The 25,153-nt window shown below is 31.7% G+C and overlaps 4 protein-coding genes and 1 long non-coding RNA gene across 8 annotated transcripts; 2 read left to right on the top strand and 3 right to left on the bottom strand.

Moving 5' to 3' along the window:
• Positions 1–628: 628 nt before the first annotated feature.
• On the top strand, positions 629–2,059 carry LOC100643376 (28S ribosomal protein S2, mitochondrial). The gene is made up of 4 exons (XM_012313878.3): positions 629–845; positions 932–1,082; positions 1,174–1,269; positions 1,340–2,059. Exons 2-4 carry the CDS (start codon positions 1,046–1,048, stop codon positions 1,996–1,998), a joined length of 792 nt encoding a protein of 263 aa, XP_012169268.1. The 5' UTR covers positions 629–845; positions 932–1,045; the 3' UTR covers positions 1,999–2,059.
• On the bottom strand, positions 2,044–8,452 carry LOC100643130 (dehydrogenase/reductase SDR family member 7). 3 transcript variants are annotated; one of them, XM_012313876.3, is made up of 9 exons: positions 6,452–6,632; positions 6,228–6,301; positions 3,660–3,806; positions 3,418–3,570; positions 3,113–3,219; positions 2,803–3,042; positions 2,607–2,726; positions 2,358–2,527; positions 2,044–2,292 (listed from the first exon to the last, which is right to left on the bottom strand). In XM_012313876.3, exons 3-9 carry the CDS (start codon positions 3,781–3,783, stop codon positions 2,205–2,207), a joined length of 1,002 nt encoding a protein of 333 aa, XP_012169266.1. In that variant the 5' UTR covers positions 3,784–3,806; positions 6,228–6,301; positions 6,452–6,632; the 3' UTR covers positions 2,044–2,204. The 3 variants fall into 3 exon arrangements, with proteins under 3 accessions (XP_012169266.1, XP_003399063.1, XP_012169265.1); XM_003399015.4 differs by lacking the exons at positions 6,228–6,301; positions 6,452–6,632 and adding an exon at positions 7,741–8,452; XM_012313875.3 differs by lacking the exons at positions 6,228–6,301; positions 6,452–6,632 and adding an exon at positions 4,203–5,035.
• Positions 8,453–8,458: 6 nt separating this feature from the next.
• Positions 8,459–18,314, bottom strand: LOC100643252 (phospholipid scramblase 2). The gene is made up of 6 exons (XM_048410045.1): positions 17,944–18,314; positions 11,232–11,336; positions 10,790–10,939; positions 9,856–10,079; positions 9,597–9,758; positions 8,459–8,725 (listed from the first exon to the last, which is right to left on the bottom strand). Exons 1-6 carry the CDS (start codon positions 18,152–18,154, stop codon positions 8,555–8,557), a joined length of 1,023 nt encoding a protein of 340 aa, XP_048266002.1. The 5' UTR covers positions 18,155–18,314; the 3' UTR covers positions 8,459–8,554.
• On the top strand, positions 9,658–24,556 carry LOC100642893. Of its 2 annotated transcripts, XM_003399014.4 has the most exons (12): positions 9,658–9,792; positions 12,353–12,487; positions 14,634–14,872; positions 19,876–20,157; positions 20,670–20,773; positions 20,855–21,087; positions 21,354–21,627; positions 21,819–22,190; positions 22,288–22,455; positions 22,567–22,777; positions 22,858–22,991; positions 23,174–24,556. In XM_003399014.4, the coding sequence occupies exons 4-12, from the start codon at positions 19,881–19,883 to the stop codon at positions 23,474–23,476; spliced, it is 2,076 nt and encodes a 691-aa protein (XP_003399062.2). In that variant the 5' UTR covers positions 9,658–9,792; positions 12,353–12,487; positions 14,634–14,872; positions 19,876–19,880; the 3' UTR covers positions 23,477–24,556. The 2 variants fall into 2 exon arrangements, with proteins under 2 accessions (XP_003399062.2, XP_012169249.2); XM_012313859.3 differs by lacking the exons at positions 9,658–9,792; positions 12,353–12,487; positions 14,634–14,872 and adding an exon at positions 18,968–19,095.
• On the bottom strand, positions 24,554–24,982 carry LOC100643583. The gene is made up of 2 exons (XR_007225709.1): positions 24,841–24,982; positions 24,554–24,746 (listed from the first exon to the last, which is right to left on the bottom strand). It is a non-coding gene; the product is annotated as an uncharacterized LOC100643583 (long non-coding RNA).
• Positions 24,983–25,153: the final 171 nt, after the last annotated feature.

Raw genomic sequence — 25,153 nt, 5'->3', positions numbered from 1 at the left:
ATTTTCTGCTTCATGACAATAATTTACAAATTTGCCGAAGGATGGAGTTATTCGGGAACTGCTTTATTTCATCATACTATTTTCTTATTCTCAGATGCTGCAGTCTCATTCGCATGCATTTCGTTAGTCTTCCTTTTCAAATATTCCGATTTATACCGTTACATCTTCCAACCACAGCACGGCTTAGATGTCCTATGTAATTTATTAATTATATGCAACTAATGTAAAATGCTTTATTTTGTGCACCGTGGCGCCTTCTACCAGCGAGTCAGTGGTTGTAACATGGAACAAAATTTTTAATTGATAGAGAGTGCTAGTCTTTGACATAAGATATGGCATTTTACGCCAATTCTATGTAATGAATTAATTACGTACGGAATCGGAATAATATTATACAGAGAATATTTCTGAGAGAAAGCTTAACTTAATTCCTGAATAGTTCAAGAATACACCTTTGTAATTTTCTCATAAAAAGATTAGTTCCAACTCTTTACAACTAGGTGGTGATAGTATTTTCTAATTGGCCCGCAAATTAGGAAAAGAACTATTTCCATTGTTGCATGTTGGTTTTGGAATATAGTATCTTCGTGCTGAGAATACTTTTCATAGCACAATAAATATGGTAGATATTTAGGAAAACCGTGTTTATTTAACTGGTTCACCCTATACATACATATATCGTAGTAATACATATGTATCGTGAACTGGTGTGCGAAGTTGAAACTAGTTCGTTTTTGTGTACATAGATATATGAAATTACATAGGAATATTTCTATATATACTTCTATATATTAGATCAATGTGCCGAAATTAATGATAAAAAATATAAGTAACATAATCTGAATGTAATTAATAAAATATGTATTGCATTTATATCGACTTCCGATTTAAATATTAAAGAAAATAAATTTCATTTATTTAATTTTAACAGCAGTGAAGCTTCTTAACCTATTGCATAGAAAAAGATTTAAATAAGTCTGTTTTAGCAATAAATGTACATGACATAATTATCTGTCGATAGTATAGAAAATTAAAAGTATACGCAATGACTTCTATTGTTACACGAACAATTTCATCTAAACGTAAATATCTCTCTCTTCCTCTCATTCACTTTTTTATTGTTTAAATGTTTCTTCAAGTTATTGTAAACTTTAAGCATGTTGTTTATTACAGTATGGAGAGATTGGAGTGTTTTGCGACCATTACTCACATATTGCTCAAAGCATAAATTATCCACAAAACCTGAGCTGCAACAAGAAATTAAAGATGGTAAAATTTTTATATCTTACATACTTGTTTTTATTTTTTTCTGAATAAAATATAAATTTATATATTTCAGTTTCAAACACAGAGAGTCTAGAAGATATAAATCCATTGAGTCATCCAGATTTTTTTCATGTTTATGATATGTTTACTGTCAAAGACTTGTTTGATGCAAGAGTACATTTTGGTCACAAAGAAGGTTCTTTAAATGATCATATGAGACCTTTTATATTTGGATCTAGGCTAGGTCACTTAATAATCGATTTAGATCAAACCGCTGAACTTTTACGACAAGCATTAAATTTTACAGCCCACATAGCTTCCAGAAATGGAATAATTTTGTTCATAGCAAGAAATTCTCAAATTTCTTATCTTGTAGAAGAGACTGCAAAGCAATGTCAAGAGTATGCTCATACAAGGTTTTGGAAGCCTGGAACATTTACAAATACCAAATGTGAATTTGGAGCTGTTACTAGATTGCCAGATTTGTGTATATTTTTGAATACCATGCAGTCTGTTGTTGAACAACACACAGCAGTGATCCATGCAGCTAAAATGTGTATTCCAACAATTGGTATTGTAGACACAAATTGCGATCCTAAACTTATAACATATCCAGTTCCTGGAAATGATGACACACCTTGCGCCATAGAGTTGTATTGCAAATTATTTAAGGAAGCAGTAATGAGAGGCAAGAAATATAAGAATGAAATGCTTGCAAGGGATAAAATATGATTTCTGATCGAGTACTATCAATGTGTAAAAATCTTATAAGTAAAGTTTTTAATTATGAAAATATTGTTTTTATTGAATTTATATAGTAAATATGACAAAGTTAAAAGTTGCACAAAGCTACAATATTAAATTAGTGAATCAGAAATGAGTTGAATGAAAACAACATAATATATAATGTATATTGAAGTATAAAAAAAAATGTATATTTATTGTGTTTCTTTTGTATTTGTTTTAATAGTTGTTTCATTATCTCGCAAACGATGCATAAATTTTGCTCCCAGATACTTTGTTATCCTAAAACATAAAATAATTTTATAAAATATCTAAATGGAAATTTTGGTAAATCTAAAGTAACATACCATAATCCAATATTTGGATAATAAATTCCAAGGTATACCAGCTGTAGTATAAGTGGTTTGCAAATCCACACTTCAGAAAGCTTGTTTGCTATTGCAATTCCCATCAGTGTAGCACAACGTTCTACACTCACTTTATTTGCTGGATCTTCTTTCACATTTTCTCCATATTTCTATAAAGTAGAGATACACGAAAAAGAACTATAAATAGTTAATAATGTCAATACATTATACTTAACAATACATACATACTTCACCACTTTTATCAGTGAATGCTTCCATCAAAAAATTAGTACATACTGGCCCTGGACATACAATTGTAATTGGTATATTTTTATCAATTTTTTCTAAAGCAAAAGTTTTACAATAACCCTGTGTATAATAAATATTTTATATATATACAGATAGATTAGCGATTATACGATTATAATTAAAGTATTATACGCACATGTAATGCAAATTTATTTGCACAATATGTAGCAGAAAATGGTGATGCCGTAACACCAGCAATGCTTGAAGTGAATACAAAATGACCTGCACCTACTTTGAAAAAATATTTTGCTACTAATCTAGATAAAGCTATTGGTGAAAATACATTCAAGTCAAACATTTCTTTGTCAATGGATATGTCAATATTCTCCCATAATGCTCGTTGTGATCGTCCTGCATTATTTACAAGTATATCCAACTAAAATTGATTTAATGTATAATTAAAGTATAATGCAATAGATGATCACAATAATAAAATATGTATTTACTTTGCCAAATTTAGTGATGATATTATTAAGCGCTGACTCATGACCATTTACATCACAAATATTTAGAACTAGCACTTCAATGTCTGAACTTCTTAAATTTGTATTTTCTAAAAATAAATGAATTAGTATATTAAATTTGTGCAAAAGTATGAGGATAATTAATAATAGAAATTATAATAATAGAAATATTATAATATAATTATAAATATAGAATATTATAATAATAGAAATATTATAATATAATTATAAATATAGAATATTATAATAATAGAAATAATAACTATTATTATCAAATACTTATTTACTTTGCAAGCAATTAACTTTTACTTTTTCCAATTCAGCTTCCCTTCGTGCTGACAAAATTAATTTGCATCCAGCCTCTGCCAAAACATATGCAAGATGTTCTCCAATTCCACTTGATGCTCCTGTTATCCATACTACTTTATCTTTTAAAGTATCTAGCAAAAATGTTAAAAATATACTTAAGAAGAAACCTTAACAATGCATATCATAAATACTTTTTTTGAAAAATATTCATAATTATTACTTGCAGGTTTGCCAAATTTTTCATAGATAGCAAGATGTAAGTCACAATCAAGGAACCACGGACAAATAATGTAAATGAGACTATAAATTATAGTTATTAAGCCAATGATAGCTAAAAGATCCATATTACTAAATTATATAATTGAATCTGAAAAAAGTGAACATGAAAAGGTATTATATTTTAATCACATATTTTTGTTTTAAGAGATTTTTTTTAAATCAGTATGCAATATATTAAATCTCATGTATTTTTTAAATTTATACCAACTATTGGTTATATTAGGTTATTCGAAAAGTTTCTTTCGTTTTATAAGGAAATAATAAACGCACTATGTTTTTTTGTTTTATATTAGTTTATTGAATTATGCACGAACGTAATAATAGAAATATAACGAAATGGATCATACTTAATTCAATAAAATAATATAAAACAGAAATTGTTGTACATTTATTATCATCTTACGAAACGAAAGAAGCTTTTCGGACAACCTATACTTTACAATGATTTATATTTAATTATAAAATAAAGTTCATCTGTACTTACAATTAAATCGGTTATAGAGAAGAAATCCGATTAATATAAAATCAAATTAAATAATTTCAAATGATTAATATTAATGTTCAAATAGAACCTTTATTAGTACAAAAAGAAACTGATATTATTAATCGAAGTATGTATGTACTTGTAGAGATATCTATAGAGATTAATGTAAAGATAAACACGCTTTACTTATATAATTAATTATTCTAATGTTTATTCTTTTTTATATTTTATTAGTTTACCAGAAATGACCGATCAGATTTGTATTTCATCGTACACATAATGAAGTGATAATTATAGTACAATCAGGTACAAAATATAAGTCGAAAATGTAGAATAACATTCTTCCTTATAGCGCTTTGTTTTAGAAAAAATCGAGTTTGAAAATTTGTTGAAAATTAATTTGATTAAATATCAACTAGGTAAGAGAAAACAATCAAAGGAAGTTTTTATACACGTGAAAATAAGTAGAAAATATAAAATAAAATTTTCCCATTTAAGACCTCGTTTTTCAGAAAATGGAATTTAAAAGTTTTTAATTATGAACCGATCTTATATTCGTATGATACATATTGAAATTTATTTTTCTCGAAATCGAAGCCTCAAATGAAAAAAATGTTATGTTTTCTTATTTTTTCATGGAGAACGGCCTTCTGGCTGATTGTACTACGATTGTCGTCCTACCCTGAAGGAAATGTATATACATCTATGATGACATAAGTGAGAAACGTTAAAACCAGAATGTGGAATCATGTAGGGTAAAACTATTACACATTATATTACATACAATATTTAATAATAATATTACGCATAATATTGTAAATATATAATACTTTTAACCCAAATAGCATACGAAAAAATATTTAATATATGTATACATGAGAGAAATATTCAAGTAAAATAAAACGTTTTAATTTGTCTTTCGATTTATTATTAACAGCATTTATGATTACAACTATAGCATAGTATTGCTATAATTATTACAGCTTTTAGCTATTTATATAAGACAAAATACGTAAAGGATATTTATATGATCGATTCTAGACATGAAAATGAGAAAAGTTCCTACCAAAAAATATTTTTTTAGGCTTATTTTCCAAATCATAATATTATTTTACGCTAGATATATGAATCAACTGATGAACCTTCCTCTCTATCTCACTCATACTTGATGTTTCTCATTCAGATCTCAACGAGATGAGACGAACTCAAAGAGATGACATAGGACATGGATAGAATTTTGACTGTCGATTAGTATGTAACAGTTAATAATCATATCGATTATAAACCTACCATTATACTGGTAACTATGATAACCATAACTATGATAGCCTGGTATGTAACCATTTTTAATAATATTTTTATATGACATTTCTTGTTTGGTTATGCTCATAGAATACATCTACGAAATATGAGTAACGTAAAGTGTAATAGCTGGATATTATCGAAAATATCAGTAACACAAAAACGTGTTGTTAAGACGACTTGAAGTATTGTAGGGAGCACAATTTTTCGTATAATTAAGTTCAAAATTTAATATAATCAAGGTTGCCACTTTTCTTTTATATAGAACTATATATATTTTGATATACGTCGGTGTAGACTACATTAAAATCAATCCAACGATTATAATCATTCGAGGACAAAATCACTTTTACAGAAATATTTGGAATCTTGAACTGTAATAATCATTCATGGTGTGAATCTTGAACTGTAATAATCATGAATTGGTGTTTTGCTTATAATCTTTTGTTAAAACTATATTTAATATTAGATATTAAATTTTGTATGATCATTTTGATTTGTATATGGTGACATCTACATAGTAGAGGAAGTATAGCTCGCGATATTATAATATATGGAAATCTGCCACTCTTAATTAAAGCCTATAAAATACAAATGATAAGAAAACGAAGTTCGCAAACAGGATACAGAACAAAACGGTAAGCACTTTGTTAATTAGAACGATAATTATAACAACAGAAAGGAAATAAACCAATTTAAATTGAATTTTATCGTTAAACTTACTCTCAGTCACATTTGTTTAACTCGTGAGTTGTTTAACTCTTCAATCAAATTTGATTGACGTTAATATTGCGTTTCTGTCAACAGAGAAAAAAGTTGCCAGTAAAACTGACAAAAATAAATAATTTACGTAAGTTTCGATTACCACTTTCTCGTTCTCTCTTTCCCCGATTAACTAATAGGTTATCAAAATTAATAAACAAGTTACATTATTCCAGAATACGCACATGCTCAGGGCCGGCCATTTGTTAATTACGAGTCAGACATATAGAAAATATTCGATGATTGCACAACTGCACAAAAAGATTCTCTGCATAATTGCACAGTTGTCATTCCTACTAAAGGAACAGGTTCGCCTAATGCACCTCGAAAGTTGACGGCTTGTCGCGGTTAAGTAATGTAACATGATTCAATGTCAGATATCGCTGATACAATATGTACAGATACCAATTCCAAAGTACAACTTTTTTATTGTTGACTTTTTTAAAATTAAACGTTTACTAACATATCTGTATGATTTGTCTGATTAAAATGAGATCAAACACGATATAATTTGAATTATATGTACTTATTGATATGTATATAATTATCATTTATTAAGTAGGCAAATATGCTCCAAATCATATCGTGCTTGGTGTCATTTTAATCAGAAAAATGTAAGAAACATATTGGTTAAAGTTTCATCGATCACAAATCAAAAATAAGAAAGTTTGATTTTTTAGTTAAAAGTATCAGCTTATCGCGGGCCTTTAACATTACCTGAATGCTTTGACTCTCAATCCCTCTTTCTCTTTACTCGCGTAATCCTTTTCTATGTTCAACACGTCTAAGATTTCAGTTTCGAGAAATAGGAGCATTTTTACCTCTACATAAATGCAACATTTGAATCCCGATTTTTGTGCAATTACTGAATGTTTCATGACTATTCGGCTTGACTTTTTTTTTCGAACGTGACAAGAAAAAACGCAAAAAATGAAAAGAATGAATACGAGAGGCTGGCTGTCGAGCAGCATGTAACACATCAGGATTTCTAGTACCAGAGTATGATAGCAATTATGCATATTCTATTCGTTTCTTACTGAATGATGTCACTGTTTATTCGACCACAAACATTTATGACTAGCCGCTTTTACGGATTTCTTACTCGTTCTCAAATTTTTCACTGTGTAGGTGAGTTCAAATAAAGAAGAGAGAATATGTGGCAAGTTGCTTATTTCGAATCAGAAATCAGTTACTTATTTATCGGAACCAAAAAAAACTGTACTATGCGGTTGAATTTCATGAGTTTGCAATAAAACTTTTCCAATATTGAAATTATATTCAATGGAAAAAAAGAAAGATATAGCTTTCACATTCAAAGATACAACAATTTTTACTACGAACATTAATTGACTATGAATTTATAATATATTTGGAAAAGGTGAGTTAATTTTGATCGATTTTAAATTGATTATTAATTATCGACAGATGGAACTGCCTTCTTATTGCAACAATGTCTCCAATTTTTAAAACTTACATAGATTTATCAATGATGATCGTATTCCTAACCGTCACTCGTGGTATTACAGTATCGCAGACAGATCGTTTTATATAACCGGTGAAATATACACAATGTTAGTGAGAAGCACATAGTTCTTATCAAGCAGTGAGTTCTAGAAACGTCGATTTGCCTTCGGTCTGTTATTTTATCCACACAAAAAAGGTGACATACGCGATTATAGGCGCAAACGATGGCGTGATCCGAGCGTAGTGGGGGTCGGCTCCCAGAGAAGGCAAAAAAAAAATCGAAGGGTAATCAGTATCATTTGAAGATTCAAACGTTATTCATAGAGAGGTCCAGACGATTAGTCTAACGAATATATCGAGAGATATTATAGAGTCAGGTCGAATTCCTGTATCAAACTAATTATATTTATCATTAAATAATTTGTGACGTGCTCATTATAATATTAAATATTGTTAAATATACAAGTTTATATTAACCCTGTTAATTCAGTGTTAAACTCATTCTAACCACCTCTGTTGTCTTAATCGAAACAGGGCAATGACTAATTCGCGGCGTCGATTATCCAAATCGTGGCGAGAATCTACGCCTCTCATTGACGCGTTTTCCTCGCGACCGCGTCTCTCCGTGAACGGTCGTAACAAATATACTACAATTTTTATTGATACAAAATAAAATGTTTGAATACGTGTATGTCGATGCCTATCTTATCTTCCCGATTAAAGCTATCTTCTTAGTTGTTTGAAGTACAGATATTCCTAAAAAAACAATTTATGATGAAATTTTGCAAACATCTAAGAAACGAAAACTTTAATTACCTAAGTCATTAATTTGCAACAAAGGAATTTACCAGAAGAAATGCTGCGGCGAGGAGCAAGGTTTTCAATTTTATGTCCAAATCTGAAGGAAATGTAATTAACATAATATAATCGTGAAGAATATTGTCCCACTGATGCATAAGGGATGCAATTTGATGAGTGCCATCGATCGAGATTACCTGAATGAAATTAATGTACTACAATTAAATGATTTGTAAATAAAGCATAAGGTAGCTTAATAATATCAACCACTTTGAATATTTTTATTACTTCTGGAAATATGGAGAGAATTATTTACCAAAGTCTATAACATGTGACTGTATGTATAGTTCTTTTGTTTTTTAGATGAAGGACTTTTGAAAATGTTTAAATCATAAATAACGTCATAAATAAATCTTCAAATCAGGACACATGGAGCGTCGTGAGATCGACATCTTTGACGAGTCGACAAGCTATTCGAGAAGCGCGAGCAGGTAACAGTGACTATTATACTATAATTAGTTGCAGTGTTAAGTGTATTTTGGAGCAATTTATATTAGTAAATAAGTTCTATTTAGTTTTAGTATGAACATAATGACTCTTACGTATCTTCCTAGTAACACCATCTCATTAAAAATAGGGATATAGATATTCAAAGTGATCAAAGATATTAAAATATAAGCTATCATCAACTTATTATTATATATATCAAAATATATACAAATATGTATTAAATAAAATATACAGGCTGTCTCTAAAATCATCATACAAACGGTCGTGTGCAATATATAATTATATAATAAAATATGAAAAAATATCATATTTTTTCATCTAAGGCTTCATTTTCTAAAAAGGTGAGTTTGAAAGTTCGTCAGGTTTCTGTGTATTAATTGTCAGTTTCGAGGTATGAAATTTCTGTTTTTGCTCGTGTTTGTATTATTAAACATGATTTATGTCACGATTTGAAAATAATGTTATTATCGTTTTTCGTTTTATATCTGTACCCAGCTGGGACGTACTCCGATTTTGGGCACATCCTGTATATCGTTTTTTCTTCCAGACAAAAATTACCTGGAACTGGGATTCTTGATACATGCAACAATCACTAATATTTGGCCCGTATATATTACAAAGTCGCTTCCCTATTGCATCGTATACCGTAAAACTGGAACCTATTATATGAGAATGTTGTCCTATTGTGCCAATTAAATTGGGGCTTAGCACCGACATACTCTGTACAATGAAATTTTCATCTTTTTGTTATATGGTAAATAATAAAAATATATTCAAGCTATTTTATAATCTTGTGTACCGTCTGGATTTTACTCACGTGTGATTTATTCAAAGCAAACGTCCACATGGATTTCATAACCATGGTGAACGCGGTTTCGCCGCATTGGTCCACAATATTTAACTGAAAATCGTCGCGAGTCAATCTGGAGCAACTCCAACCGCTCGATTCATTCTTTGATTCTGTTTCCATTGCTAGGAATAACGTTTCAGCTTTTGGTACTTTCACTCTGTATTGGAATTTCTTTTTTAATCTACCGAGCACTATTAACATGAAAGAAAGAAACTTGTGTCATTTCTGAATTTTCTTCTATTTTAAAGATATGAACATTGTGCAATTTGTAAATGCAAACAGTAACTCTTGATGGTGTAAATTATACATATAGTGTTAATTCACTATATGTATAATTTAATTTGAGTGTAAAATAATGTTCAAAAAGCTTTCGACCAAATTGATTTTTTACTTTATGTTTGAAAACGATGACGTCTAAAAAAGCTTTGATTAATATCAAGTATAAGAGCGTGACGAGTAAAAGAAAGCAGTACGACGAATGAATACTGTTATACAGTTATATAATATTAATTAAAATTTTTGAAAATGTTATTTTCGGAAAGTAACATGAGAAATTTATTTGACTGGATATGTTTGTTCACCGCTGTAAACCTTAAATAAACATTATTTTTCTCTTCATATTTATCCATTAACTCAGTGGTATACTAATTTTTTCATACTGAAAGTTCGTCTACATACTTTTTCTCGACCAAAATTATTATTTATTATTAATTAATATTATTTATTAATTTTATAATTTATTACAATTATTAATTAATTAGTGATTGATGAAGAATCATCTTACTGCAATTAGAAATTAATTCGTTAAAAAATCGATAGTCAATTATACGCGAGCCAAGCATAAGTTAATAAGTTATCTTTATCGACATTGTTTTCATTTAAATTTAGATGAATTACGAACATGTGCTGAGGTCAACAATCTGTTGAATTTCCAATTGTTCCACATTAGATAAGAAATGAGTTCCGGAAAGTACGGTCAGCTGTGACCTTGGTGTCGATATCCAATTCAATGTATTCACAGGAATCGGTCTTCTTTCTTGTTTGGTTTCTCCTGACCGAATTTAATATATCATTATATCTCATATATAATAGAATAGTTCATATGTAATAGAGATTTATTTTATCCATTAAATACTATAACGAATAATATATTTCGATTATTTTACAAATTTTTTCGCATTATGTACTTTGTGCATTTTTACATTCTTAAGTTTCTCATAGATACATAAAATATCCACAAACTACTGATTATTATATTTTACATGTTATATTGTATATTATATGTTAACAATAATTTTATAAACATATTTTACATATTTTTATCAGCAAGATGATATACATACCTTGTGGTTGTACCGTAATGACGGTTGGCCCCGAAAGGACAGGAACTGTATTGGATACCGAATTCTGTTGCATTTCTATATACTGGGTGTTTACCTGGTTTGGCTCTGCGTGATTATAAAAGTTCGTTTAAACGCGCGCTTCTTCTTTGTGCTTCCTATTATACAAATTAGTCAAATGATTCTATCATTAACGAGATGCATATTACTTTAAATACAGATTCGAACGTAATTCGTAATATTAACTTTAGTACAGCAAATTGTCAGCATACTTTTGCGATACTTATGTATTTTTTGTTCCACTAGGTTTGTATATTATTATCTATTAGGTTATAAATGAAGATCACAAGGAAAGACGCGATAAGTTGCATACTCTGTTCTTTAGGATTTTTTAAATTCTATATTTTGTCGATCAATCTTATAATACTAAAACTGTCCTCATTATTTGATTATCAGATTAAGTATATGTTATCTATTGCTCTGTTGAACATTACAAAAATATTGATTATGATTACATTAATTATGTTGATTTTTCATGAAACTTGTACACCTATTTTTCGAGACATATTTTTGCAGCACAGGCTATTAATCACGTTATGCCAAATTAGTGACTTTTAGTCATCGAATTTAATCGATCGATTTTAGTTATCACATAAAAATCAGACTTATCACTTCTTTCTTTGCGGGCTTCGTATAATTTACGGCGCAATAAAAGCGGTAATAGTAATAACAATAATAACGATGTTCAATAAGAATCACATTCAGGATAACCGAAGGGAATAAGAATCACCAGTTAATACTCCGAAGGTGACACGATTAAGGTCACTAGCTTCCATTTCTTGTCGCAAAAAATCGAGGATTCATTCGTGAATTGGTGCGTGAAAGCTCCTCAACGTAGCATTACGATTTACTATTTCTGCAAACGTGTCTTTTTTATCTCTACGAGTAAGAAAACCTTGTCGATGTAATTAATTCTAACGATCGTTAAGCGGCACAGGAAATTGCACGGATCGATTAGCGAACAGTTATGAATGTTATCGCGTAGAAACAAGTCGTTTTATGTAGAAAAATATTCAAAAACTTGCTCTTTCCTCGACTAATACTTTATCCTTAATGTTTTTCAGGCTTCAAAAAATCTTCGTATTGGTGAAATCCTTTTTTTTGGGAGATCTAGATTTACACGGGTATCCAATTCCGTTGATGTCATTCCTGGAAATTCTTCCAGATACTGTTGGTCGTGGTTGTTCGTCGAAAGTTCCGTAAGTCTCTTTTCGTTATCATTGATAGCCAATCGCTTATCGTAAAACCGGATAAGCGGTATCGTTCTAATTATTGCCAAAGGCAATGATCGATGTTTCTTATTGTTATTTCCCTGTATTATTAAAAATCGAATAATTTTAATGATTTACAATATGAACAATAGTTTAGTGAAATAGATTATTGGAGGGACTGAGGTACACTACACACGCCTGCTCAGAAATCATACAACACTTATTCTAGTATGCTCAACTCTCTTATAACACGATACTCTGAAAACACGGTATAACACGGTGAAAAAATTGCGGCAGCCCTTCTACAAAACGATCTCCATATAGCATGGCTTAGTAAATTTATGCAATCCTCGTATAGCATGAATATTATTTTGGTTTCGCTTTAATATGATTTCGATATAACGCGGAAAGAATTAATCGTGTTATACGAAGGAGAGTCGACTGTATTTACTTAACTAATTTACTTACTAAACTACAACTTAGCTAATCGTAAGAAGATACGGTAGAAAATTATAGCGATGAATAAGTCAAGATTTGGAGAATTTCAATTTAGTGAAACGTAATTCGACTTTTCAAAATATCGTCCCCCCGGTTTTATAATTATTTTGAATTGTAATTTTATTCTTTGTTTTCATGGCTTTCGAAAATAGAACTCCTTCATTCCAGGAATAATTAAAAACCCTAATACCAAAAATACCGATATTCAACTATTATAGGAATCTTAAAATTGAAAAATTCCCACTGATCCCCTAACTATCTGAGAATTCTCTTTTAGGTCACCCGCAGTTCTCGTACTCTGGAGGAGAGAGAATTTCTGAACAAAACGAAACGCATACAATCCCGAGAAAATTATTACTAAAAACTCCGTCAAATCATCTATCTATCCTTCGTAATGCTTCATGGAAACTATTTGAGGTCATTACCGACCATTCATTCCATTAAAGACCAACGTTGTCTTAACGTAACATTTCATCTGCAAATTTCTTTTAGTTCAATTTACATTATTAAATTCTGCTTTTTCATATTTTGATATATAAAAAAAATTTTTAAGGGTCTGTTTAATATCTTACTATAGTTATTCTCTCTTTCGTTTAAAATTGAAATCACATAAGTCGTCGAAATTTGAAGAAGTATTTCTGAAATATTTATAATGCTGTAATAAATGCCATAGAAATTCTTTGCAAGGATTTGAGTTATGTAGCGTTATGTTGAGTTATTTGTTTTACCTTCTGTAGAGTTATTTTGATCATGTTTTTTAATAATGTTGTTTAAATATGTTTAATAACGTTAACATAACTGAATTCTTATGAGAATGTTCTCACACCACCGAGGCAAATTCAATCATATTTTTGTTTAGTATTCTACTGACGGTGTCACATAAATTGAACAAGAAATTTAAGGAAAAGGCAAAAATTGATCAGAAAACCAAGATCATGTAGAAGTAGGTTGAGAAATTTTCAGGATCTCACTGGTAATTATTTCCAAAATAAGAATATAATAAGAATATATATATTAACGATAAGAATCGAACGAAATTCTATTATATATTCTGTTATATATCAGATAGAACTGAAAAGAATTTCTAAAACAAGAACGTTATAACGTTAAATACAGTAATCGAAGAGAAAAGTTCTGAGTTAATCAATGTATCGATGAAGAACACGCAGAAATATTTCAATTGAAATATTCAACTCCACGTGTGTTATTTACCAAACATCATTGGCATAGCATCATTTACCTATTATTTATTTCACCCTTTAAAAAGTTGTTTTAATTCCAAAAGAACTGGAGACTCTAGAATCCTCCAGGAACAACGTCAAACGACTAAATCCTGGAAACTACTGAACGGCTGGTAAAAAGTTAGAGAATGAAACGTTACACAGGCAACCTAATAACATTCTAACACTACAAAAGTGGATTATCGTCAAATTTTCCTCAAATTGCCCTACCAACTTTACGAACAACACCGTATATCCAATTATTCAAAAAGATTAACATATTTCGAATGGACGATAAAACAAAAAAGAAGGAGATTCTTTTGGGATTCTAAGGATTGTCGGTTCCCTTAAACACGCGAATTGGCTAGTTCATTGGATTGATGTAACGCGTGATTATAATTTTCCGGTTTTCTCAGGCACACCCCACACGCCTTTACTTGTTGCTGCTCCACGATGATTCCATGCGCGGTTCTATTGATCCTGGTGTTTCCTATATAAGAGGCCGCGTCATCGGTAGTCGTGAAACAGCAGGTCGTCCAATATTCTATGTAATCTGTGGAGAATTGTCACGGTGGAAGCAGTGGTGCAAGGGTGAACGCGCAAACCAAATAAAACACACTGGCGTGTGCCACGCGAATGACTAACTAAAAATCAAGTAAGTTATCCATTAAATAAAACAGTGTCATTATATCATTTTTCTAATTTTATTAAACCAAACTTTCTAACTTGCGTACTCGCCCCTTGTTTAGAAGTAATCTGACATCGAAGAAATTCACGTCAATAAGTTGAAAAATTACATTCTTTTTACTTAAGGACGAAAGTATTTGCATTGCTGAAGGGTTTCGCTGTTTCCTTGTAGAGATTTTGTATCACTAGCTTGAGTTTAGCTTCACCATCTGTTAGACTCACGGCATTACGAATCACCTCTGACCATATGGTCAAATTAACGATGAAACAACAAGTAATGTTTATAAGATTCTTTCTTCTGTATGTAGAACTTACCGTTCGCGTTTCATATAAGTCAGAGGAGTTCAGTGGAAAAGTGATATAAGTGTATATTTCTGTAAATAAATGCAGAAAGTGATATATAACATTCGTATTTGTTTGTCAGATCTTCTCATAAATTATCAAGCTTTTACAAGTACGAATAGTAAATCTGTTCTTGATTTTTCTGTTAGCGTAACTTCATTTAAAGTTTTCTCAAATTAAATATTTCATCAATTGTACTATTTTCCTCTTGATCCGTTCGTTCGCTATGGTTTCTTTCCTTCCTTCTGAATTTCGTGAATTTTAATTCTTATCATACGTTCAAATTAGCATCATACACGCATGCTAAAAGCATATAGTTATTGAAAGAGATAGAGCGAATAAAATTCGTCACGGTGTTAAAGGATTAAAGACTAAAGTTTACGCGATTGATCAATATTTAACTTTTTATATTTCGCACAGTCTACTTAAATTCGGCATATTGGAAATCAAATAATTTGTCTTTGTATAAACGCAAATTTAAAGTCAAGTCACTCGAGTTCGGTTAACTTGATTAATTTAATCGCTTGATCAAGGATCAAAGATGAATGACACACAATGTGTACAAAAACAGTCTATCGACAAAGCTTTCTTCGAATACCTTGAATGAAATTTAAGAGCACGGTGTCGGTGTTCTGATAACCAGTTATCGATTCGCGACTGTACCGCGTATTTTCATGCTCCTTGATACGATCGAGGCGATTCTGCATATTTCTTCTATAAAATGGTTATTGTATATACGTATATAAATACGTTATGAATACGCAGAAAGTTGTTGGTAATAGGAGGAGGGTCAATGTTAATCGGATTTCACGATGGTGCGGCAAAGCTGATTGTACGCGTGGAATGCATTACGTCTATCGATCTGAGAAGCGTCGCGTCATTCAGGAATAACAAGGGGGAAGAAAGTTCTTCCTTAATGTCGAGACTATATCTTTTTTATCAGTGGAAAAATTCATTTTCATTAGAAAATTCATCCTTGTTTCGTCGTTTTTAAATTCATCATTTAACTCTTGGACCACGAAGTTCGCATCAATTCCAACTCATTATTACGAGTCAAATATCACTTATGTCATTAAACATTTACGTTCATTGTTAATTAATATTATTCTATTTAATGTGCGCCTATGTCGATCGTTTGAAATTATAATTTTTCAGAGGAAAATTATAATATAATTACCTGGTCGTACAACATTGTACAATCAATTTCTTTAGATTTCCAGGGTAGTAGGAAAATAAGCAATTCGGCAGATAAAATGACATAATGCGAGGAATTTGTAAAAACAGCTGAGTAAATCGATTACAGGTATATGATTAGACAATTGGAATTGTTCTGCGAGCCTATGAGCCAATTAGCATGCTCTCGGGAGCTAGGGAAGCAGGAAAGTCCTGGAAGTATGTTTTTAAAGGAAGCTTCGAGAAACAATGTTAGATTTGTTCATTGGCTTCCAACTCTTGAATATGTAGAGTTAAAATATTTAATATCTAATCTGGAAATTTATATCACAACTGTATACATTGGCTGATCTCTAAAAAATTTAATTCTGTATTTAATGTGCGTCTATGTCGATCGTTTGAAATTACAATTTTTCAGAGGAAAATTATAATATAATCACCTGGTTGTACAACATTGTAGAATCAATTTCTTTAGATTTCCCGGGTAGTAGGAAAGTAAGCAATTCGGAAGATAAAATGACATAATGCGAGGAATTTGTAAAAACAGCTGAGCAAATCGATTACAGGTATATGATTAGACAATTAGAATTGTTTATAGACGATTGATAGACAATTAGAATAGAGCCTATGAGCCAATCAGCATGCCCTCGGGAGCTAGGGAAGCAGGAAAGTCCTGGAGGTATGTTGTTAAGGGAAGTTTCGAGAAGTAATGTTAGATTTGTTCAATGGCTGCCATCTCTTGAATATGTAGAGTGAAAATATCTAATATCTAATCTGGAAATTGTATCACAGCCGTATACATTGGCTGATCTCTAAAAAATTTAATTTTGTATTTAATGTGCGTCTATGTCGAGGAATTTTATATTTTATGTAAATTTAGTTATCAAGTAGTAAAAAGTCTTTCCATTTAGATTTTCCCTTTATCGGTATAAAATATGATATTCGGTGCTCATAACGATCATCTAGTCTCTGTTAGACTACTAAATGAGAGGAACAATGTAACAACACAGAAGTAACGCGACCATAAAAGAACCACTCGTAATAAGGACGATCCTTATCAAATATTTCGACCTCTTAAATAATGTATAGTAAGGATACGTTCTAGTTGCCAGAAACTAGATTCACAGCGTATTATATAAAATAATTTTTGCCTTAATTTATGATCCATTATGGAATGAAAATAAATTGTTTCTATAAAAACTTTTGTCGTGAGAATAATAACTTCATGAATTAATTAGATGCGATTATTCTGTAGTATAATTGTAGCAAATGGATACACTCCTAAAAATCATATTATATATATTGAACAGAAATCGAAGATTTTATAGAGTATTCTTTTGCTTTCTTCGAGGTAGACAGTCATATTTTTGTTATAACTCATCAACTATAACAATATATGTCATCTATGATGGTTGAAAAATATTTTATACAGGCGATACAAACATATGAATTTCGAATTAATTTTAATTTAATCCCATTGCGTCTCAATTATTCTATAAACATTTCATAAATACAATCGATTACCTGAGCATCGAATCATCGATTGATGTAGAATTACATCAATCTTTGTAACGAAAAAGTTGATCGACCAGGGCGTAGAGTGTAGAGCAATCCCTGTTGCATCACTAGTTTTCACTACTACGTCTTCTGTTAAGAAGGGACTTCGCTGGCCTTTTTGCGGAATCGATACCGACTGATAAAGCTGATTAAACAGAACTACTAACATACTCTCCATTCTCTTCTAACACTCGTCATCCCCCTCGATGTTCTTATCCATTTTCTAGAACCAAACTAAAGCTTCTAAATATTCTTAACATAAGATCATAAAGTCAAAGGTTCCATTTCATGTGTAGCGGCACTCGACGACAACAAATACCGCTACACGACACTAACTAATTAACGAACACGGTAGCGAACGGTTAACGTTCTAGGTTTCTCGAACGTTCGGGACGCGGGTTTGATTCCCGGCGCTCGTGATCATATTTTTCTGCCACGCATCAAATAAAAAGAATAATTAACAGTGCCCCAGCGCGCATCTACAGCCGGCAACTACCTACTATCACCGACGACAACATAACGCCACACACACCTTTACATTGGTGACCCCGACGTGATATGAACACGCAAAATAGAGGTGTGACACCGTGATAGCACTACCGAGCCTTCCATCATCGCGAATCTAAGTCTGTGGCAAGCTGGACCTTCCGCTACGACGAACACGGAACAGCGGCCCCTTCCTTCAGTAAAACCCTCGACACCTCACCTCCAATCGGCGCGCAAATAAACAACAGGTGACTGGGCACGAGACGATTTCTGCGAGGAACAGAGGCCTACAACCGCACGTACCGTACCGGACAGGATCCACTGCCACATCAAAGACATCGTGCAACGTCAGCACGGGCTCTTGACAACAATCGGCTGACGCTTTAAATATACTAAGATTATAACATTATCTCTGGTAAGGGAGGAGGTATTGTAGCGGCACTCGACAACAAATACCGCTACACGACACTAAGCTACGGACATGGTAGCGAAGTGAGTTAACGCGCTCTCTAGATTTCGAACGTTCGGGACCCGGGTTCGATTCCCGCGGCGCCCGTGATATCTCCTATTTTCCTGCCATGCATCAAGTAAAAAGAATAATTAGCAGTGCCCCAGCAGCGACATCTATAGCCGGTAACTACTACTATCGCCGACGACAACATAACGCCACACACACCTCTACACATGTTGTGGGTCGACTTTTCTGTACTATGACACTTGGGTAGACAACCTGTTGAAGATATACCATAAAGTAGACTTTCCTTTAATACTGGGATCGTCTGTTGCATGATTGCTTTAGAAAAGCAGATTCAATGCTAACATTTACTAAATCTGAAGAAAATTTAGAAGACGAATTTTTAGGAAATACGTACATACGGGAAAAATATATAACTTTTAGTTTTATAACTAAGAAGCTTTCTACAAAAACATATGTTCCTTCAGGAGTTACACTACAATTTTGATCTACGTTAAAAATGAAATTTAATAGATTCCACATTAACTGTAAAACTTCAATGTATATATAGTTTGTGAAATAAAATTCACTATCCAAATAAATAATACATAAAATATATATTATACATCCTTATAATAATATATAGATATATAAAAATAGTTGAATTATGGTGAAATCTTTTTTCATTTTCTAACTATATAGAATGAACTCGAAGAAATTATAGTTAATATTTGAAAAACTAAATCCAAAACTTGCAACGCAATTATTTAATTGATTTTGTCTTATGGACCGTTTCTTTTTCTAAAAGCTACTCAATTAGTCTTATAGAACATATAATTTTATATGTAATTTCGTAATATTATATTTCATAGACATTCGTAAACAATTCTGCAAAGAATGTGCAAACAATTTACAAAAGTCTATAAATGCAAGATTATAACATTTATTTGCTTTTACAGGTAAAATGTTGCCTCAAGAATGGCTATTAGTGTCTCTACTCATGGGGTCGGCGACAGCGCTGGCACCCATACCCCATCATTCGATGGAGGAATCCTTGAAAAGTGCTTTGGATGCCATTACCAGAAAACAACGATCTCTGGATACGAATTCGCAAGACTACTACAATGATTTACGCTCGTTTAAATATCATGGTGGAGAGGGAGAAAGGAAGCTTGACAGAGAACGTCAGGGTGAAAGGGAAATAGAAGAGGAAGATGAAGAAATAGAATTTTTGCCTAATGGTACTCTCTCATATGATAGTTTAGCACGTTCATGCATAAGATTCATGCACAATCATCACGATGATTTAGCATATTTCATTATCCACTTTCATACAACATCTATTTTTATATCAACTATTCCATTTTATAAAGAGTACTTTAATTGGTCAAGTCTGAAGAAAAAAATAAAATTATTTTTCTTAAAATTCTGTTTTTGAGAAAATTAGAGATTGAAGATTTATCTATGCGTACGTGTTTTATTTGTATGTATACATAAACCGAGTACATATTAATGTACGTTTATTCATGTTGGAGTTAGCTAAGTGCATGTATAATATTTTTACGAAAACAAGATCTCAAAGAAAAAAGCTTTATCGTGTTTATTCTACTTATTTTTTTTTTAATCTTCAATTTCCTGCCCAGACATACTCATTCTGGAACACTCTATATACCGTAGCTCATAAAATTTATTTAAAAAAATCAATCAAATCTTAAATCATAAAGATTTTCTACGTAATGGAAATTTGTTCTAGAAACTGGACAACTAGAAACTGTAGGAAATGGTTTCCAAGATTTGAATAATAAATTACTCGAAAGGGCATTGATTGATTATCTAGAGAATGTCCCCCAACAACAGGTAGCGTTTCTTCCTTTCCTTAATCCATGTTATACTACATTTCTACGAAAAGAAAGAGGTACATTGTTTGGTAATATCCAGGAACAACCAGTCACATCGTTATTTCGAGAACGTGAACGAGGTTCCAATCGTAAAAGGGGCTATGGTTCTGAACGATCGAATATTGATAATAAAGAGTTGGCGAAATTGTTTCTAGAAGAACTGCAGGATGGCTCTCCGTATAATCTTGGAGATACGGATGACGAAGGGTATATGGACGCTCGTCAGATGCTCTATGATCGATACAAAGGCGATCGAGGCAACAAAATATATGAGTTAGCGATTAATATGAATCTTAATACTCAACTTTATTGAACTAACAATATCCTACATAATTTTAAAATATAATAGCTTGGACTAAGTTATTTAATTTTAAAATAGATGTATTTCATTTTAATTTATATTTTAATCTACATTTTATACGATAAGCATTGTTATTTCTTAATACAAAATAATCCTTAAAAATATTTTGTATATTTATTAATGTTAAAATTTAAAAATTTGGTGAAATTTAAAATACTGATGAAACTATGAATAATAGGAATTTAGGTCCAATGTCCTGGGGTGCATTGTTGAATAAAGAGTCTATGGCCCGAGGTCAGAGTCGAGAATCCGACGAAAACGATTTCGGCAATCGGGAACAAGACCCAAATTTATTGTACCTCTCAATGGGCGAACAAAGAAACATGAATGGTGGCTATCCCATAGGACGATCCCTGAGGACCTACAGAAATATGGCTAAACGGTACCTAGTTGCCAAGAGGAGCCCAAAACCTGTATCTACATCTACCAAAAAGCAGATTACCGATCCCAAGGTAAATCAGCTGAGAAGTTTTCTAGAAATTCTTTAGCAATTTGTAATCAAATATTACATGCGTAATTAAATAATTATTCAACCTTGATCTTTATTTTAGATCTAAATTTAAATCATTTGAATGTATGATAAAAAGAAAGTAAAAATTAAGTATATTTTAAAATGAAAGTATCTATTTATTTACATTTCAAGGTTGCTCAAGATCTGGGAGCACTGTTTGGCACTCAATCCGTGGATAATCAAAATCATACTCACAACTTCAAGCATGATCACAGCCACGATCACGACCATGATCATGACCATAATCACGATCATGATCATGAACATGGAGATCAGCATAAACATGAGAGTTCTTCGGAAGCGCCAAAGGTGACTCCTTCGCCGAAAGGGCAAAAGGAGAATGTGACAAAGTTAGGCAAGTCAAAATCTATCGAGGTGAGAAAGAAGAGCGTCGATTGGTCTCAATATTTTGGTATTGATAGAAGAAAGAAGAAAGCTACGTTCATGGCTGGCCAAGGGACTCCGAATCAAGACGATGAATGGATGTTACAGCGATACTATGAAGTAATTAAGAGAAGTAGAAAGTGTTCTTCTTTTTCTTATTCTTCTTCTAATCGTAAACTCAATCTATAATGGTTGAATTAATATATCGGTTTATTAGAATATGGTAGAGAATCTGAAGGCAAACGACCGAGAATACGAAAAGGAAGCTGACGAAAGAAAAGACAGGTTGGATCAACTAGATCCCAGACAAAAAACCATTAAGGACTTGATTATTGAGGAAGCTTTGAAATACAGAGATTCTGAAAATGGTATAGATATGCAAAAGGTATGACTCGTTTAAGGAAACCAATCAGTATACATGACACCACAGTTAGCGTTATGTATATATCAAACATTATGTATATATCAATTTTATAATGTTTAAATAAAATGATAGGTAAAGGATAAGATAATGGCACGAATTGCATCTGCCTATTCCTTCGAAAAAATGAGAAAAGCTCTAAACGAACTCAGGAACAATGTGGCGACTAGGATAGAGGCTCAAAAGGCAACTCAAGTACAGGGTAATCAAACCTCGAACTTCCGAGAGAATAGTAATAACTCTAAATCCAAGGATAAACGCATCAACAATTTAATAGAAACTGAAGGTGCAATTTGATTAATCATTATATTGTATTATACTCTTTGGTACCAATACATTATATTAACTATTATATTTTGTGAAAAGCCGTGGAAGAAAATAGAGCCTGTCCAGAGCTAGAACTGATCGAGAGACGATGCAGAACAGTAGACACTTTAGGTGGAGACGAATCACAGATGCTCTATCTTCCTTGCGTCATGCTTCAAATCTGCAAGGCCTGCGTAAATATTCTTACTCTAATCTTAATCATTCAAAAGTCTCTATTTAAAACTCAAGTTACTCAATTTGTTGAACGCAATTCCATCCTATTTTATTTTATTTTTTTGTTTATTGTTTACGGGAAAAAGGGAAATCCCATTAAAATATATAAAGCCGAATAAAATAAATTTCCTATTAATTTCAGGTACAGAACGAGCTGGAAGAAGAATGCTTAGGTAACTATGCAGTGGAAGCGGGAAAAATCTGCGACGCCCAAGAAATAAGAGAAGGACCAAAGAGCAGAGAAGCGTGCGCCAGCACAGCTTTAATATTGTCGCAATTACAGACTCCGACAGCAATCTCCGATCAATGTCGCCTCGATGGAAACGACTCTTGTTTACGACATTATCATTACCAATATTGGCATCGTTACCTTACTTACCCCTACAACGGGCGACGATTGAACAGCATCTACGATATGACCAGCTCTCAACAGTCGGACCGATAAAAAAATAAAGGATTAAAATTAAGTGAGACGATGTCGAGAAACGGGTGTGGCTTTTTAACAAATCAGTGACCTCGAACCGAGCTTCATTTCTATAGTCAACTTTCAGCATTTCGTTTATTTGGTTTGCAACCAAGAGAAAGAGAAAAACGTTGAGGTCAAGGAATAGAGGTTAAGTTGTTCGAAACAATATATCATCCAAGAATGCGATAAGAGTCATGTTACTTTTATTGAGCGGATGGATTCATTTAAGACGAAAGAGACAAAGAATCAAAGGATCGAATAACTTTTAAAGTCGATTCGAGAACACGTCGATGAAGATGATTGAAGTGGCTTCGAGTTTTGCGTACATGATTGTGTACAATAGATTGATTCCATTACATGCGGATATCGTTTAATATAATAAACTGGAAAAAGAACGACTGACTTTTAAACTATTTGCGAGGTGCTTTTTTTCTAGTAATAAATGTAACGACAAGCTATGAGGGACAATAATTATCAAAGAAAATTTTTGTCATTATTTCCCAAGAATGGACGAATTTCAAAATTTCTTATCTTGCTAATAATATAAAGCCATTTTAACTTTAAAAAAAGTAAAAAGTTTGGACGAACGCCTCGCAAAAGAAATAATCAGTTGTATAATAAAATACATTAAAACAGTCGTTGAACATCAGAGAGCATAACATACGATGATGTTTAATTTTTTTACACTAGATGATTTTCAGAAATTTCCTCGCAATCACGTAATAAAAAGTTCATTTTTCTTACTTTGTTCAGATTAAATTTACTTGAATACTTCCAAATGATGCTACATAATAACGCGGTAAAGTATCTTATTTATCTATTTTCTTCCATTGTGGAATATCAACATACAACATAAATCTACCGAAATATATCGATATTAAAAGATATTTAATGAAGTTTAAAAAGGTACACCATGATTCTATTCTAGTGTAAATTTATATTTCGTCAGATAAAAGATCAACGTATGTATATCTATGTCTGTCTTTATGTTATCAAAATCAGAAATACATTCTATGTATAAGTCCTATATTCGAATGTAATAAATATATTTCAAAATAATTGTCTCATATCGTTTATTGAAAATCGTGATAGTACATTAATAAGAAAGTATTTTTTAATAATTAAGGATTATTAAACTTAGTATTCGAATCGATACTCATGTCAGTCATTTGTTTAAGCGATTCGAAAATTTCAAGACATTCTGGAGTGTACAACTTTAGAAATTCTAGTTGCAATTGAGCACATTCGACTAAAAGTGAAAAAGATGTTAAAAAGACTTTTCATTATAGAAATAATTAATACATTAGCAGATAGGAAATTTCCTTTCTAGTATTAGAATATACCTCTCCATTTTGAGACTACTTCCAATTTCCTTTTTAACTCCAAATTTAATTTATTTATTTCCTGGATAATATTTACATTATTATCCGACATTATTTCAGAAATAAAAATTTGTAACTAATATGTCTTTTCTTATAAAACAAGAAATATTACAATTAATTATTCTGACCACTCTAGTCGTATTAATCGAAATCAAAGATACTCACGTTAAACCTAGTCACACGTTCTGATTGGTCAGAAGGAAATTCGTCCACGAATAGCGATTACACGGCAGAATATACATTACGCCGCTCGTAAGAAGCGACGCAATTGGTC

The sequence above is a fragment of the Bombus terrestris genome, chromosome 11, assembly GCF_910591885.1.
Source record: "Bombus terrestris chromosome 11, iyBomTerr1.2, whole genome shotgun sequence".
NCBI lineage: Eukaryota > Metazoa > Arthropoda > Insecta > Hymenoptera > Apidae > Bombus > Bombus terrestris.
Note: the sequence above shows the minus strand (reverse complement) of the source record. Positions and strands in the feature narration are given on the sequence as shown.

Bases quoted from the DNA above. Each gene is read 5' to 3' on its own strand.
- LOC100643376 (XM_012313878.3), top strand. From the start codon at position 1,046: ATGACTTCTATTGTTACACGAACAATTTCATCTAAAC. The intron at 1,083-1,173 runs GTAAATATCTCT...TGTTTATTACAG, and splicing joins ACGAACAATTTCATCTAAAC to TATGGAGAGATTGGAGTGTT. The intron at 1,270-1,339 runs GTAAAATTTTTA...TATATATTTCAG, and splicing joins GCAACAAGAAATTAAAGATG to TTTCAAACACAGAGAGTCTA.
- LOC100643130 (XM_003399015.4), bottom strand. From the start codon at position 3,783: ATGGATCTTTTAGCTATCATTGGCTTAATAACTATAATTTATAGTCTC. The intron at 3,571-3,659 runs GTAATAATTATG...CATTTTTGCTAG, and splicing joins AAAATTTGGCAAACCTGCAA to ATACTTTAAAAGATAAAGTA. The intron at 2,293-2,357 runs GTATGTTACTTT...TTTATGTTTTAG, and splicing joins TATCCAAATATTGGATTATG to GATAACAAAGTATCTGGGAG.
- LOC100643252 (XM_048410045.1), bottom strand. From the start codon at position 18,154: ATGGAGAGTATGTTAGTAGTTCTGTTTAATCAGCTTTATCAGTCGGTA. The intron at 11,337-17,943 runs GTAATCGATTGT...ATAATCACGCAG, and splicing joins ATCGATGATTCGATGCTCAG to AGCCAAACCAGGTAAACACC. The intron at 9,759-9,855 runs GTGAGTAAAATC...TTCATTGTACAG, and splicing joins TTGCTTTGAATAAATCACAC to AGTATGTCGGTGCTAAGCCC.
- LOC100642893 (XM_012313859.3), top strand. From the start codon at position 19,041: ATGCATCAAGTAAAAAGAATAATTAGCAGTGCCCCAGCAGCGACATCT. The intron at 20,774-20,854 runs GTAGCGTTTCTT...GGTAATATCCAG, and splicing joins AGAATGTCCCCCAACAACAG to GAACAACCAGTCACATCGTT. The intron at 22,778-22,857 runs GTGCAATTTGAT...TTTTGTGAAAAG, and splicing joins CAATTTAATAGAAACTGAAG to CCGTGGAAGAAAATAGAGCC.